This window comes from Sander vitreus, chromosome 21 (genome assembly GCF_031162955.1).
Source record: "Sander vitreus isolate 19-12246 chromosome 21, sanVit1, whole genome shotgun sequence".
In the NCBI taxonomy this organism is placed as follows: Eukaryota; Metazoa; Chordata; class Actinopteri; order Perciformes; family Percidae; genus Sander; species Sander vitreus.
Window position 1 is genome coordinate 11,580,318 of NC_135875.1, and position 16,127 is coordinate 11,596,444.

The 16,127-nt window shown below is 42.7% G+C and overlaps 1 protein-coding gene across 1 annotated transcript; it reads left to right on the plus strand.

The window, feature by feature from the left end:
- The first annotated feature begins 3,280 nt into the window (after nucleotides 1-3,280).
- med1 (mediator complex subunit 1) lies at nucleotides 3,281-15,328 on the plus strand. The gene is made up of 16 exons (XM_078278850.1): nucleotides 3,281-3,447; nucleotides 5,787-5,893; nucleotides 6,703-6,781; nucleotides 7,155-7,209; nucleotides 7,391-7,523; nucleotides 7,715-7,743; nucleotides 7,860-7,931; nucleotides 8,090-8,164; nucleotides 8,468-8,631; nucleotides 8,738-8,849; nucleotides 9,079-9,203; nucleotides 9,299-9,426; nucleotides 10,048-10,249; nucleotides 10,377-10,472; nucleotides 10,634-10,739; nucleotides 10,820-15,328. Exons 1-16 carry the CDS (start codon nucleotides 3,327-3,329, stop codon nucleotides 14,664-14,666), a joined length of 5,451 nt encoding a protein of 1,816 aa, XP_078134976.1. The 5' UTR covers nucleotides 3,281-3,326; the 3' UTR covers nucleotides 14,667-15,328.
- Nucleotides 15,329-16,127: the final 799 nt, after the last annotated feature.

Here is a 16,127-nt window from a genome sequence, read left to right on the forward strand (position 1 = left end):
GACTGGAGGGATGAGAAAGAGAAAGAGAGAGATGGAGTCAATCTGTTGGGACTCATATTTGCTATCCCTCCTCATGTCACCCATCCGTCAGATAAACTGTTAGCTTATTTCCAACCATCCCACATCACTTCCTCACCTCTGCTTGTTACCCCGCTGCACCTCTCCCTTGTTTTCTATTTGTTGTCTCCTTTTCTAATTTCTCTCTTCCTTCCCTTATTTTGTCTTTAAATGGGGAGTCGTGTGAACAGGCTATGCAAATGAGATGGTTATTACCCCACTGCTCATCAAGCCGCGCAGAGGAGACATTAATAGGCTGATGAATATGCATGTGAATTTGTTAATTAAGTTAATTATTCTGCTGAAAATGCATTCGTCTTCCAAGGACATCTTCCCCAGGATTTCAACCTGCTCCACTCATTAGTCATGCGATATTTCATACACAGAGTGAGAAAGAGAGAGGGAGGCAGACAGTGGGAGGGAGAATGAAGGGGAGAGGAGACAATGCTGTTTTTGGAAAGTGGGTGCCATGAACAGTTGGGGTTGTAAAAGTATGGGGTAAAAATAATGTATCTTCCATGCTCACAATGGGATGTGCAGTAACTACACATAATAGCAAACCACATCCTGGTTTTCAGATATGGCACATTATTCCCAAAGAGTCCTCGCTGGAGTTTATACTTTCAGAGTTTTCAGCATCTTTTTTGTGGTTGCTTCCACCTTACTGGTTACTTCTCCCTAATTGCTTATTAAAACCCTCTTAAATGAACTTTTTGTGCCAACTTTTCAACACATTAATTAATTGTTGTAGCCAATTAAGTGCCGTTGTGCAAATGAGCCTCATCACAAATGGTCCTATAGGGCCGACCCCTCCTTTTTCTCTCCCTCTGTCTCTTGCACTTCCCTCCCTCTACCACCCTCCCAGCTAGTCTTCCCAGCTGCCCTTGCACTTCAAGGCACTCGATGCCAAAGAAGCAGAAACTGTGTCCTGGTAATGCTTCACTGTTTTCTGGACCGTTTCCAGCCTTTGGGCTTACTGATCTCAAACTTGTACGATAGGTTAAAAGCAAAAGGTTCAGTCTATTCCTTTTGTTTGGCACATTAATACAAGAGTCAGCTCTGCTTGTAAACCTACCACCAAACCATATAGCAAGTCTGTTCTTTGCATTGTCTGGTTAGTTCGTCTGGTAGCCATGAATCGTCAAAGAGGGATCAAATAGCCTGTTTTTATTTATTCACATCAGGTAAAATGTGAGTTCACCTAGAGAGATGGTGAAAAAGGAGGGTAGTTGACTTCAAAGCACTCAATACGGTTGCCAAGCTGTTCACACATCTTCATTCCCTGTGCTTAAACTGGAAACATGCACCAAAAAAACAATAAATGTGTTTATGGAGATGTTACACAGCCATCTCCTTTAAAACCATAATATTTTGACAATATAAGGACGTTAGGAACAGAGGATGATCTGTTATGTTTGTCATATACTTGAGTTATGTATCTATGCAAAGTATGTAGGTGTGTATACTGTATGTGCACTCTCCACCACATAGGATTATATCTAGGTGTGTGTGTATATACTTATTTCACTGACTTACGTTCTACAACTGGGCTTCGTGTTGTGGTATCAGCCATCCCCACTAGTTTGCCATTTGTATCAGGCATAGCCTACATTCATTATATAAAATGATGTAAATGTAAAATAAAAAGTGTTATATGTAAGAAAACCCTATCATGCATAGGCATGTAACAATCACTGTATTTAAAGAATTCATACAGCATATAACGTAAGATTTAATGGACAGATCAGCCTACAGAAAATGTAGGAATGTTAAGGTAATATATTGGACAAGATACCCTTTTTGGTCAATGTCACAATTCCTGAACTATACTTTTTTATAAGAAGCGGTGGCATTTTTCAGTCCTTAGTTGAAATAATAATAACATTTCTACATCATGATGTTAACAACATGAAGTGACACCTCTTTCAGAATAGGGACTGAACTATCTTTTCTTTTCCCCCATGTCTGGCTCTGCCCACTCTACTGCCATTCGGACGTGGCACTGATACACCCACCAGGAGGATTAGGGAAGGTTTAGCAACTGTGCCAGCCTCGCTCCCTGTGCCACCCCTTCCCTCGGCACCGAAGGGGGTCCCGCTTGGCATGGCAAGGTGAACTAGCCTCTGATTGATGGGCATGGTTTCAGCCCGCTACTGTGCTCCCCAAGGCCTGTGCCTCCCTTTCCTTTCTCCTACTGCTGTCTTGGCAGTGGTGCCCACCTCCTCTTCCATGCCAGGCAGCCAGCTAAAGCTCCTGGTGGGCACATCAATTACATAGCGGCACCTCCCCTCTTTTCTCATGTCTATCTGTGGGTCTGTCTACTGTCTCAGACGGTGCCAATCTGGTCCCTCTCCATCTCCACTGCTGTCTATAGCTATCTCCTGTGTGTGTGTGTGTGTGTGTGTGTGTGTGTGTGTGTGTGTGTGTGTGTGTGTGTGTGTGTGTGTGGTTTTACACCCATGTTCACAGATATATCTTTACATATGCACAAATGCACATGTATTCATGCACACACTCCTGCTCCCTCTCTTCTAGGCAGGTCATAATGGTTGGTGGGAAAATCCTCCCCAGAGAGCACTCATTGCCACAGGCTCAGCTGTACAATAGGCTCAGGTGTGTGCATGTATGTGCGTGTGTGTGGTTGCCTTTGCATGGCTGCTTTTTGCTGTTTAAAATTTCTTTATTTACTGCTTAATTATCTATTGCTTCGTGTGACTGCCTTATAAATGAGGGTTTCAGAAGTACAAATTGTCGGAAAAAAAACAAGCATCGTGATCAGACTGCATTCTGTTTCTGAAGTCGATTAACATGAATATTTCAACCTTTCTTTGGATTTTGGCGGCTAGTTGCTCTTGGCAAATCATGAATCATTTACTCGCGGCGATCGTACGCCATCTGGAGTCGTCATCAGATTATTGTCTTTTATTTTAAGCAGTCAAATCAAGGAATTTGATTTGGTTTTTAAGGAATAAAGGCTGTCATGTTTCTCCTTATGTAGGCTAATATTGATAAATAATCTGAAATAATTGTAGAAACATTGCAAATTCGCAAATACAAACCTCTTAAAGTCTTAACCATAGGTCTTAACGGTCTTAACCCTTTTTTTCTTAAAATGGTGTCCGGCTAAAAGAGGTAGGCCTATAGTTAAATAAAAAAACATATTAAATTCTGAAGCTAAAGACAAAGGTATGGTGACGCTACAGTACGGAAGCCCGGATGGGGAAGCTCAGAAACCGAAGCGGGGAAACTGAAACGGGTAGTGGGGCACAATGGCGGCGGGGCCTGGTGTTTCTATGCAGAGCGGCAGCCCTGCGAGAGAAGTTTCTCTCTCTGTTCAGCAAGCAGGGAACCAGAGTCATGGAGATCGGATCAAATTCGAAGAGGTAACAGGTAAGAATGTGACCCGTGCTTTAATTTTGTTACTGATTGTTATAATGATGGCTGTTGGACAGAGCGACCCAGGCTAACAGCTAGCTAGCTAACCTAACCGACTCTGTAACGTTAACGTTTTTATGTATGTTTTTGACATAACAATTCTGTGAACTTACAGCTCTTTGGGTAACCAAAAAAGTCAATAAGGTACACTCGTGAAACGTAAGTTTATGGCACTGGGCAGGGTGTCATGTTTGTTAAAGTAGCAGCTAGCCTCTTGTAGTGAGCAAATAGCTAACATTAGCAATTCGCTAACGTCAACTTTGTAGAAATGCTAACGTCTGGGACACAAAGGTCTCTGAAAGTAATATATTGGCACTAAACAAGTGTGGCTTATTTTGACTAGTAACTTAGCTAGGCTAAGTGTTGAACAAAGAATGCAAGTCGACTCACCTATCTAATATGAACTAACGCTAACAAAGCTTTAGCAACCTAGTAGTAGCTCATTATGACAGGGTATGATAATCAAAACATTAGCCTCTGTTTCGTTGACACCATATGTCTTTTTGACCAGACTGACAGTCGGAAGTGGCACGGAATGCTGATGTGATAGCTTTTCGGGACGTCATAACTTGATTGATTAGCTAGCTGACGTCTTTTTGTTTTGTTTTTCGGGTTGTTCTAATGGCAAAAGCCGTATTGATGCCCGAAGAATCACAATTTACAGAAATATAATGAAGACGTTATGTTAGTTGTACTATCGGTGGGGAACTCAAGAGAAACTTGTTTTGGTTGAGCCCTCTTACATAACAATTGTAGATTTAACTGTCATGATTTATTGCTGATCATAGCTACCCTTAATTTACATTACTTAACTGTTACAACCTAAAGTGTAGTTAGGATTCACTGAACAGGGATTCATGCTCTCAGTTCAATTATTTTGACCAAATTCTATTATCATGAATAAAAAATACCAAAATGTTCTGAGCTGATTATCCATGTACACAGTTTATACGATACAACTAGCTAAAATAAGGCAGTCTGATACAACAGTCCTTCGATACAGCATAGTATCGTGATATTTTCTGTGTCAGTACTGTATCAATATATACAGATGCCAAGTATTGATCTATTATTATTATTATTATTATTATTATTATTATTATTATTATTAGGGATGGGCATCGAGAACCGATTCCTACTTGGAATCGTTTTTTTATTGGAATTGTTTAGAGGATTTGGTTTGATATCCGATCATCACTTCCCAATTTAACATGCGCAAGTTTTGGTTTCCGTAGCGGCCAGGCGCTTGTTGTGTTGCAGCCTTGGAGCACAGTAAGCAGCACTCTAGTGTGGCTTTATTTTACGTTAAAAAAGCCCAGTAAAACTGCAAACCTCCATTGACTCAAAATAAAACTTTCCTCTTATTTGTGGAAATAGGCATGTGACCCGTTTCAACTCCACCTCTCAAAGAATCGGAATTCAGAATCGATAAGAACCGGAATTGAAAGGAAGAATCGGAATTGGAATCAGAATCGTTAAAATCAAAACGATGCACAACCCTAATTATTATATATGTGTTGGTCAGTTTGTCTGCTTGACAATCCCATTTTGCAGCAATACAACTGAAGTGAGATGAACAAACAGAGAAATTAATCTTTTTAGATAAAAAAAAAAAAAAAAAAAATAATTTGAAATTGGGGAAAATTTGACATTTGAAAAAAAAAGGGTAATAAATTGCAATATATATCGCAGAATATTGCAATATGTTTAAAATCGCAATAATATCGTATCGTGACATAAGTATCGTGATGATAGAGTATCATGAGGCCTCTGGTGATTCCCACCACTATTGTCTGCCGTTGAATGTACCAACAAAAACAAAATACACTTCTTCATGTACATATATTATGTACATATGTTTGTTATTAGATTGTTGGTTACTCGTATACTTTACTATACTGTACATATACGTTTCAATAGAAAAAAAGTGCTATGGATGATGAATGGCTGTCACTCGGTTATAACAATTATGATGTTATATGATAATAAGATCGTCTGTTAAGATGTTCAGAAGATGTTGGAAAATTGTGAATGTCAAATGCAATGATTAATAGTTTTCATGACATGGTGTTCGGGTTGCATTTTCCTTTACATGTGTTGAAAAGCAAAGTGAAATGAACATGTGGGGAAACCCACCTAGATCACTGCCCATTTTTGGTGAAAATTCTTTCTTTTTTTTAAGACTGAGATGGAATCAGTGTGGTGAGGCTGGAATATCTTTAAAAGAAGACAATAAATGTGTAGGCCTACAACTTGCATTTTTGTTTACCTGTTATCTTGCATCTTTTTTTCAGAGGCAGAGAAGCAGAGTCGCATGGCTGCTTTGCTGGAGAAGCTTCATGCCAAACACAATGCTTCACGGCCATGGCAGGAGACCTGCAAGGTTGTGCGTCAGGCCATGGTGAGACAGACACATCTTTCTCTAAAAGAAAATCAGTTGAATTTACAAAGCATCTCTTTAATATAAAAAAAACAAAAATCAATATAGAGGATTACCTGAGGGTCTGAAACCAGTAGACGTGTGCCTGGTGACTAGGTGTCACTTCTCCTTGTTGTGCTTTGACAAACTGGATGCCCCTCGGATGCTAGGCAAAATGTAACGACTAGCAGGCAGGGCAGCAAAACACAACAAGCTGCCAATGGTTTCTTGTATTCTTCCATCGTGAAAAAGGCAACAATCAATACTTGATGAGAGAGAGGTCATTCCCACACATTCTTATTCAAACATTAGTGAGAGTCATATCTCATGTCAAGGTACAGGATCTATTCATGGCAGGAAGGAATGCAGTTTCTCATTAAAATAAATGGGGATCATGGCGGCAGGTACTACAGGTAGGTCACAAAACTGAAAGGAAAAAGTAATTCCTTATTCCCTGCACCAAAAATGCCACGAACGCACATAATATCCATAATGCAGCTCGGAAAAGTGTATTTGACAACCCTCATCAGTACCCTCATGAGAGACTCACTACCAACCTGTTCATTATACATTTTTAGCAATTAATCACTTAATTGCACAAAAGGATTTTTACTCTAATAACTTACCTGCTGGGCCTGTGAAACTATGGTAGTGACATTTAAATCCCTGACCTATGGTGCTGACTAAGCCAGTAAAAAACAAACTTGAACATCAGATCGTGTTGATTAAGCACTTTTATCTTTTCTCAGCTATTATCTCACTCCTCTGTTTTACATCACAATGTGTCCCAGGAGAAACGTGGTGTGATGAATACTGCAGGTCACCAGCTCCTGCTCACCTGCTTGGAAACCCTGCAGAGAGCGCTGAAAGGTGAGGCTGTCAACTCAAAGGACAGAAACGCAAGGGAGAGCAGGGCAACATTTTCCATTGGAATGTGTTATTTTCCATGATTAGACAGGGAAACACAACTGTACGTAGACTGAAATTAACTGTTGAACATTCTAGTCAATTTTAATGAAAAGTACCAGTGGTACTGACAAGCTGTTTTAGGACAAACTAATAATGTAAAGGTATTTTTATTTATTTTAAATAACTGCCATTACTTAAATGCAGCCTACTTTACTTGACTTTTGCTTTGAGTGTCTTGCATAGACACTCAGGAACATTAGGCAACAATTTATGAAATAGTCTTTTATTTGATTTTTTTTAAAATGTCCCCGTTCTTCTCTGCCTTCTTTTTCAGTTTCATCTCTGCCCTCCATGACAGATCGTCTAGAATCCATCGCTCGGCAAAACATGTGAGTTCTTTCCCTTTTTACCAAGTAAAGGACATGGAGGCTGATTGCAGATTGTTGGTGTTATATGTACTGTTTTCCTTGTAATTAGCCATCGTGATACTCAGTCAGCAAAGGTACTCACTAAAAACATTTTTAAACTGACTAGTCATTTTCTGTTTGTTTTTGTATCTTCTCTGAACAGGCTTGGCTCTCACCTCAGCCCATCAGGGACAGAGTGTTACATCACGTCAGACATGTTTTATGTGGAGGTGCAGCTGGACACCAATGGCCAGCTAGTCGACGTCAAGGTGGCTCATCAGGGAGAAAACCCAACGGTCAGTTTAGTGTAACTTCCATATGGCTTCATAAGGCTGAGTCAGATAAGAGTCAAGTTGGTCGTTGTTTATCATAAATTCTACACTTGCATATTACAATTTAGTTCCTTTATTTAATGAAGACGTTTTAATGACGACTTTTGAAGACGTTGTCCTCAAAAGTGTATTTGTTTTGTATTTGTTGGTCACAGAGTTGTCCTGAGCTGATTCAGCATCTAAGGTAAGTAGAAACCACATTTCCTATTTCTGTTTTGTGGAGTGATGCAGGCCCCTGTGAGAAATACTTTCATTTGTCTGAAAGCTGTCTAAACCACGTCCTCTCCTGCTTCTCATCAGGGAAAAGAACTTTGAAGAGTTTTCCAAACATCTGAAGGGACTGGTCGAACTATACAAGCTCCCTGGGGACAAGTAAGTAGACTTGTAGGCTATAAGGATGTCTGCTTATAGCCAACCTAAACCCTGATTAAAATCTGTTGTTTTACAAGAGACGGACACCATATCTTTATGATTATTATTGTTTGTGTGTCAGTTATATCTAATTATCTTACTTCATCTTTGCGTTTCAGTAAGCTGAAAACCAAGATGTATATAGCACTACAGTCTTTGGAGCTTGATCTCACCAAAATGATGCACATGTTTAGGTAAGTTCACAAAATCACTTTGTGTTGCCTTGTACAGCATCCTTAGTATCTTTTGGCTACTAGCATACTGTATATAATATACATTTTAGAATTTAAGCTGTGATCACTCATAGAATCGTGCAGGGGAGACCATTCAGAATGTTAGAGGACACAATTGCTGATTTTGGAGTGTGTAATATTATCAGAATGTAACCTGGAAAATTATACAATTAACGGGTAGTATAAATTAGTAATTTGGAGTAAAAGCCCTGCTTTTAGCATCTTTTGTAATGTAATAACTTTTGATTGATGTGCGTTTTCTAGGTTAGCAACCAATGCTAATGCAGTGGAGACTATTCTTCATGGCAGTGTGGGCTTGCTGACAGCCAGGAGTGGTGGCCATCTTGTTTCTCTTCAGTGTTACGTGTCCCCTTATGACATATTTGAGGAGGCACCGGGCACACAGCTCAATTTACCAGACGGCAATGGTAAGTCCATAGAGGAAGTGGATGAATTCATAAATGTACTTAAGACACCAGCCACTGGCCATATTTGATTTGTTAAGGATTGTAACTATCCTTATAATCTTTGCAGTTCCACGCTCTCTGGGTGTCAGTGTTTCTGTGACCATCGAGGGAACCTCTGCCGTCTACAAGCTCCCAATCGCCCCACTCATCACTGGATCCCACCCAGTGGATAACAAGGGGTAAGAAAGTGTACCTCCCTTATTTAGTGACCTTTTAAATCCTGCAATAAGCAACCTCTAAATCTGTGTAAGAAGTATAGGCATGCAAAAGAAATGCATTAAACGTGCATAAATGCACCACTCTTTGACACAATGAGGCGATCATCTGAGGGTTATTTTAGTGTCCCAGTGCAGAACTAGTAGAGAACGGAAAGAGACAGCTGATTAATTTATTTTTGGTTTATTTCAGGACACCTTCCTTTTCCACTGTGACCAACTCCAACTGTGTGGACCTGCCAGCTTGTTTTTTCCTCAAGATGAACCGCCCAATGCCTTTCTCATTGTCATTTATTCAGAGGCTGGGAAATGCTAGTTGTGCGTATCAATCATAAGTCATAAATATGCACTTAAAGCACAATGCTCATTTTGTTTGATAATTTGCACTTCAATCTCTTTCCATTTTTTCACAGCGATCCCAGTGTTTGAGAGCTCCCCCAGCCTCTCACCTCTCTGCCGGTTAATTGTCCAGAGCCAACGTCGGCTCCTGGAGGAGGGCAGCTCCACGCCGCCGCCGTCTCACAACATGCACTTCTATTCTGTGAGCAGACACACTCAATACTCATCATTAATATGATGTCTTCCTACCTTTTGTATTCATTTTTATTCTTACTACATCCTGTGCTTTGTGGTTTCATGATTGTTCTGTTGTTACAGAAATATTGTAACACCCCACTGGTTGTTTTTCTCGGTCACTTATTGGAATTTAAGCCTGCACTATTTTTGTTTTTTTTGTGGTTCAATGTTTAACCATCAACATTACCACAATATTACAGAGCTATTCTTACAATTATTATGACCATTTCTCTCTGTCAGGATTACTATCGCAGCAAGTCTCTGTATACTGCCCTTCGTTCTGCCTTTTTGTTTGACATGTTGTGATCTACAACATCTGTACTTCCCTCTGCCAACTTGTCTTTATACACATTTGGAAAACAGAAGTTTAGTGAAATGTATCTTTTTGTTATTCTGCAAATAAATTAATGGTTTTAGATGGCTCTTCGCTGATCATGAAAGACAGCTACATTCATGGTCTGTAGTTTGTAAAGGAAAACATTGATAAAGTAAGAATATAGATACATAGCTAATACAGAGATTGTAGATTGTTAATCTACAGAAATCTGTTTTGTGTAATAAAACTGCTGTATTTATGCTTTTACAGGTGTTGCCAGATCAGCAACACTGTTACTTCCTGAACGGTGATGCCCCAGTGCAAGACGGTCATTCTCTTCAAGGAGCACTGGTGTCCAAGATCCCCTTCCGCCACCCAGCACAAGTGCCACTCTTGTTGGATATCATCCGGCACCAGGCAGCCTATAACACCTTGATTGGCAGCTGTGTGAAACAAACTTCCATCAAAGAAGGTAAGTAGCTGGCTCCTAATTTACTGTGTTTGGTCAATCAACAACATGTACTCCTTTTTTTTTTTTTTTTTGCGCCTCTGATGTATTAAGTTTGACGAGTGTAGCATTTTTGCTGTTGTTCCCTCAGACAGTGCAGGTCTGCTGCAGTTTGAAGTATGTCCCCTTACCGACTCAAGTTTCAGCGTCTCTTTCCAGCATCCGGTCAATGAGTCATTAGTCTGTGGTGAGCATCACTTTTACAAAATCTCAGTAATCCAGCATGTTATTATTACTTACAATATCCTTGGATGATAGTGACACCACAATGTATGACTTGTGAAATCTGTTGCAAAATCAGTCTTTAGCTTTCTGAGTCCTCTGTTCTATCTGACCTCCTTCCTCTAGTGGTAATGGAGGTGATTGACTCTAGACAGGTATCCTGCAAGCTATATAAAGGACTGTCAGATGCTCTGATCTGCACTGATGAATTCATCACCAAAGTGGTCCAGAGGTGAGTTTGTTAATTCCTACTGAATGCATAAATGTGGCTAGTATGTTTTTTTTATGGTAATTATTTCCCTCCCCCCGTAGATGCATGTCCATACCTGTAACCATGCGGGCCATTCGGAGGAAAGCTGAGACCATCCAGGCAGACACTCCAGCCCTCTCACTTATTGCACAGACAGTGGAGATCATGGTGAAGAATAACCTGCCACCCTCTGGTAGTCCCACCTACAACATGGCAACAGGCGATGTAACTAACCCTATGGGACTGCCTGGGCTCACAGGGGGCAACACACCTACTGGAGGAGGACCCCCTGGGGGACCTAATTTTGGAGGTGCAATTACTTCTCTGTTTGGGGTTTCCAGAACAGAGAGGCAAGCCCAAGGAGGAGAATGCCTAACCCAAGGAGGGGTGGCTGGCCAACAACAGTTGCAGCAACAACAGCAGCCTGGTCAAGGCCATTCAGATGACTACAACAAAGTCACTCAGAATCCCATACTGACAAGTCTATTACAGATAACTGGAAGTGTGGGCTCTAGTCCCAGCTCCCAGAATGCACCACCACCACCACACCAAACTCCACCCCCAACATCTTCCCCTGCCAGCAACACCAAGAGTCATCCTATGTTGATGAACTTGTTGAAAGACAACCCCACACAAGATTTTGCCACTCTGTATGGTTCTAGTCCATTAGAGAGGCAGAATTCTTCATCTGGCTCCCCACGGACCGAGAGCATGGGTGGAACATGCCCTGGGGGTAGCACAAAAGGGAAGAAGAAGCGCCCACGGGGGACCGAAAAGGGTGGCGTGATGCCTGGAACTGCTGCAGGTGGTGGAGGTGGCGGTTTAGGCATGAAATCACAACAGGGATCTTCAATGTCTCAGCACCACCATCAAGTCTCGCAAGAGGATGACTTCCACCGTGAGCTCCTCTCTATGGATGTGGACGCATCTCAAAATTCGATCTTTGATGTTAACCTGACTGGTGATGGCCTAGACACGCCCCATAGCATCACTCCGGCACCTAGCCAATGTGGAACACCGCCCTCTGGCCCCAGCATGCCTTATTCACAGTCTCATGTCCAGTCTCAGCAACAGCAACCACCAGGTGCTGTACCACCTCGTATGGTCCGCCTCTCTAGCTCTGATAGCATCGGACCTGATATCACAGAAATCTTGTCAGATTTGCCCGAGCAGACAGGCAAAGGCAGTGGTGGGAGCCATGGGCAGCATCCTATGGGCAGCGGTGGGGAGGATGGAGGCCCCCTAGGTACCCCCATCCGTGACTCCTCCAGCTCCGGGCAGGGCAGCGCAGTGTTTGACTCAGCTGACATTTTTAACACCAACAGCAATGAGAATCCTTTTACTGATGCTGCTGACCTGATTGCTGAGGCAGCTGCAACTGCCGCCACACCCACCAGTGATTCTTCTTCCACCAACTTCTTTCCTGATGCTGCTGACTTCAACCCTGACCTCCTGACCTCAGGCCATGGCTTCTCCCAGAACTACTTTGATGACAGCTCTCCAAGTGCAGATGGAGACATGGACCTGGTCAAGGGTTTTGGGGGAAGTAGCCAGCAGAATACCCCATCAGGAACACCACAGAATCCCACTCCACATGGGCAAAGCACCCCAGAGCCTTCACTGAAGGACCCTTTTGATATGGGGATAGTTTTTGGAGGTGGTGGTGGTAAACCGCTTCTGGGGCAAGCTCCTGATTTGGGAGACACACATGGTGGCGGGTCACAAAGCCCCCTGATAATGGGCCTCGCAGCGGCATGTGCTGATTTTAAAAGTTCAGAACCCAAAATTAAACCACAACAGGGACTCATGCGACCAAAGGACGAAAATGGGGGTAGCGGAGGGAGCAGTTCTGGGATGGGGAGCAGTTCAGCAGAGGGCAAACAGGTCAAACGCAGCAGGACACCATCCAGTGAGGGAAAGTCTAAAGAGAAGCCTCCCAAACGCAAAAAGCTTGACCCTGATGGGAAGTCTCCCTCTCACAGCTCAGGGGGACGTCCATACACACCTCCTAGTGGTGGCTCAGGCTCTGGGGGAAGCATAAGTGGAGGAGGCTCCAAGTCTCCTGGTAGCTCAGGACGCTCACAAACGCCTCCCGGTGGTGCCACACCTCCAATTCCTAAAATCACTATTCAGATCCCAAAAGGGACCATAACTGGGGGGAAAACTTCATCCCATAGTGGATACACCTCTAGCAGCTCAGCCACAAGCAGCACAGGTGGAGCAGGGGGAACGAGCAGCAGCAAAAGCCATCATTCTCACTCATCATCTTCTGGGAAGATCAAGTCCAAAGAAGGCTCCACAACACAAGGCAACAGCTCCAAGCCAGGTAGTGCAGGAATAGGGAGTGGAGGTGGGGCATCCCAGTCGAAAGGCTCCTCCCAAGGAATGGGTGTTGGCAAACCAGGATCCTCCCCAATCACCAAACATGGGCTGTCTGGGCCTGGAGGTAGTGGTAGTGGAATTGGAAGTGGTAATAAGATGAAGCCTCAGGGGGGCAAGCCTCCTGGGTCTCTTATGAATCCCAACATAAAGCCCAACATCTCCCCATCTCACTCCCGCTCCAGTAGCTCTGGTGACAAATTGTCTTCCCCTATGAAAATGCAGCAGTCCCAGGTTCCAGGAACACCTCCTTCTTCCAAGGCTAAATCGCCAATGGGCTCCGGAGGTGGCAGCTCTGGAGGGTCAAAGTCTTCTTCTGGTGGAGGCATGAGTTCCCAGAAGCCAATGGGTGGGAGCTCCTCCGGTTCCACTTCTTCCAGCTCCTCCTCATCCTCTGGTTCCATGACCTTCTCAGGAGGTTCCCAGTCTCAGTATGGGGGTGGTGGAAGTGGAGGAGGAGGAGGGGCAGGAGGAGGAGGTGGAGGAAGCGGGGGTGGAGGTGGAAGTGGTGGAGGGGCTGGACAGAACAATGCAAACAACCCCAATGCCAAAGGGAAGTCTCCCAGTCGAAACAAGAAACCCTCTCTTACGGCAGTCATAGACAAACTGAAGAGTGTAGGTGGAGGAGGAGTGGGGGAGGATGGTTGTGAGGTAGGGCCACCAGTAGGGGGAACAGGTTCAGGATCTGCTCCTGGTGGTGGTGGTACTGGAAATGTTGCCGGCAGTGGGCCTTCAAACATGGGACCTTCCAAGCATTCCTCATCCTCCCAAAGTGGCGAGTATAAGCGGGAAAAGTCTGATAAAGAGGCAAAGGCAAAAGTGTCTGTTTCTGGTGGGAACAGTGGTGATAAAAAGCTGATGGACCCAAAAACAGGAGGGGGGAGTGCGACTGGTCTGGCCAAAATTATCATTAGCAAACCTGATGGTGGCTCACCAAGCATCAAGGCCAAAGTGACCCTGCAGAAAGCAGGGGATGGATCTGGTGACTCTATGCGTCCCCAAATTTCTAGCCTCAAAGCTTCCCCCCTCTTCAGTGGCTCCACTCCCAAGCATGACCGCTCTTCCCCGAGCCACAGTCGCTCGCCAGGATACACCCCACTCAACCACGACAGCGAGAGCGAGTCGGGCAGTAGCTCAGTGGCCGAGAAGTCCCACCAGAACAGCCCCAGCTCGGACGACGACCAGACCATCCGCCCGCTTCCCCCTCAGGACTACATGAGTTCCATCCCTCTCAGCTCAGGGGAGAAGCACAAGAAGCACAAGAAGGAGAAGAAAAAGCAGAAAGAGAGGGAACGAGAGAGGGACAGAGACCGAGAACGGGATAGGGACAAAGAGAAAAAGAAGTCCTCTATGTCCATGGGGCCATCCTCGCATCCAATAAAAGCAGACAGTTGGTCCCGATCACCCATCTTAGCTTCAGATTCATCTTTGTCCATGCTGGGTTCAGAGCGTCCATCGCGGCCCAGTCCAATGTATATGAGGAATGAAGATGACGACCTCATGGACTCAGCCCTCACTGGCAACCTTTAATTTTATTATTTTTTCTCTTATGTTTCTAACACATGCCTTTTAACATACAAATTTAACTTCTATTTATTTAACTCAAGCCACAAATTGGAGGTGGATATAAAAAATAGTGTGGCTCTCTGAGTGATCATTGTCCTGTTTTAAGCTGTATTTTAATGTCACATTTTACTGTTCCAGTATCAGTGTATAATATCCGTGCGTTGGGATGCCAGTTGTAAATGAAAGTGGTTATCCAAATACCAAAATACCAACAAATTTAAACGGTATATTTTCAGAGAAATTGACATTATTTTTGTCTTTCCTGTGTTGTCAGGTCTTTTCTTTTCACATTTTAAAGATTTGCTGCTGTTCATATGTCATTGTTGATAAATACAAACATATCAGATTGCCACTATATAACTATGACGTCTTTTAAAAAAAATAAATAAAAAAAAAAGTATTGTAAAGCAAGAAGGGTACAGTATTCAGTTGCCTTGTTTTTCAGATACAACTGGGAATTTTTAGATTTTGATACATTTTAAACTGTTGATGTGTAAGTTAGTCTAGGTAAAGAAGGCTGCAACTGATGATGATAATGATGATGATTGAGAAAAAGAGACATGCTGGTAATTTTTCAACTGTAGATGTTTTGGAAGCTTGAAATAAACATTTCACTTCTGGAAAAAGTCACGTTTCTGTATTTTAACTTTGTCTCCTGCAGTGCGTCTCTCACAGTAACACATCTATTTGTCCATATTACTTTAAATTTACAGTAATCTGTAAGTACTACATTTATCAATTTGAAATTATTTTGGTCAGTTCACTTCCTAACTGTTGAATGAATAGGTAGAGATAGATCAAGGATTTTTTTCCCCCTTGTGCGAGAGTCAACAGATCAACCACAAAGCTACACTAGAGGGCAGCAGTGTATCAGGCTGCTTAATCAGTGTTCACAAAATCACATGGTACTTTTCAATGACTTACACACTCCCAGAGGTGATGCGTAGAGGTTAAATGAAATGTCATGCCTTTATTCACAGTTTTAGAGAAGATTTGTGAAATCACAATGTAAATACAGGGACAAAACAGAAGGAATGTAAAAGCCAAAGATGCACAAAACAAATCACTAAAATGAAAGATGAATTATTAAACAATCTCTGTGCATCATCCAGAGGACTTCTCTGTTACAGATACAACAAGGTAAACAAGATATATAAATTAAAAAGACTTAAAATGTAAAGCACAGGTACAAATACTGCTACAAATATGGTTCAGCTGCAAGCCTGCAGTGTTTTGATGCATGAGTTTTAAAGTAACATGAGGACTAACAGATCTCAGAGGCTAAAATAAATGTACTGTGCTTTGATTTGAAAAGCAAGAATGATTGTCAGTCTAGAAAGTTTGTTAAGGTGGTTGTATTATAAGCAGCATGCAACCTAATGTCACACAGCTTTATAGTGCAGTTTCAATGGTGATTTGAGTATG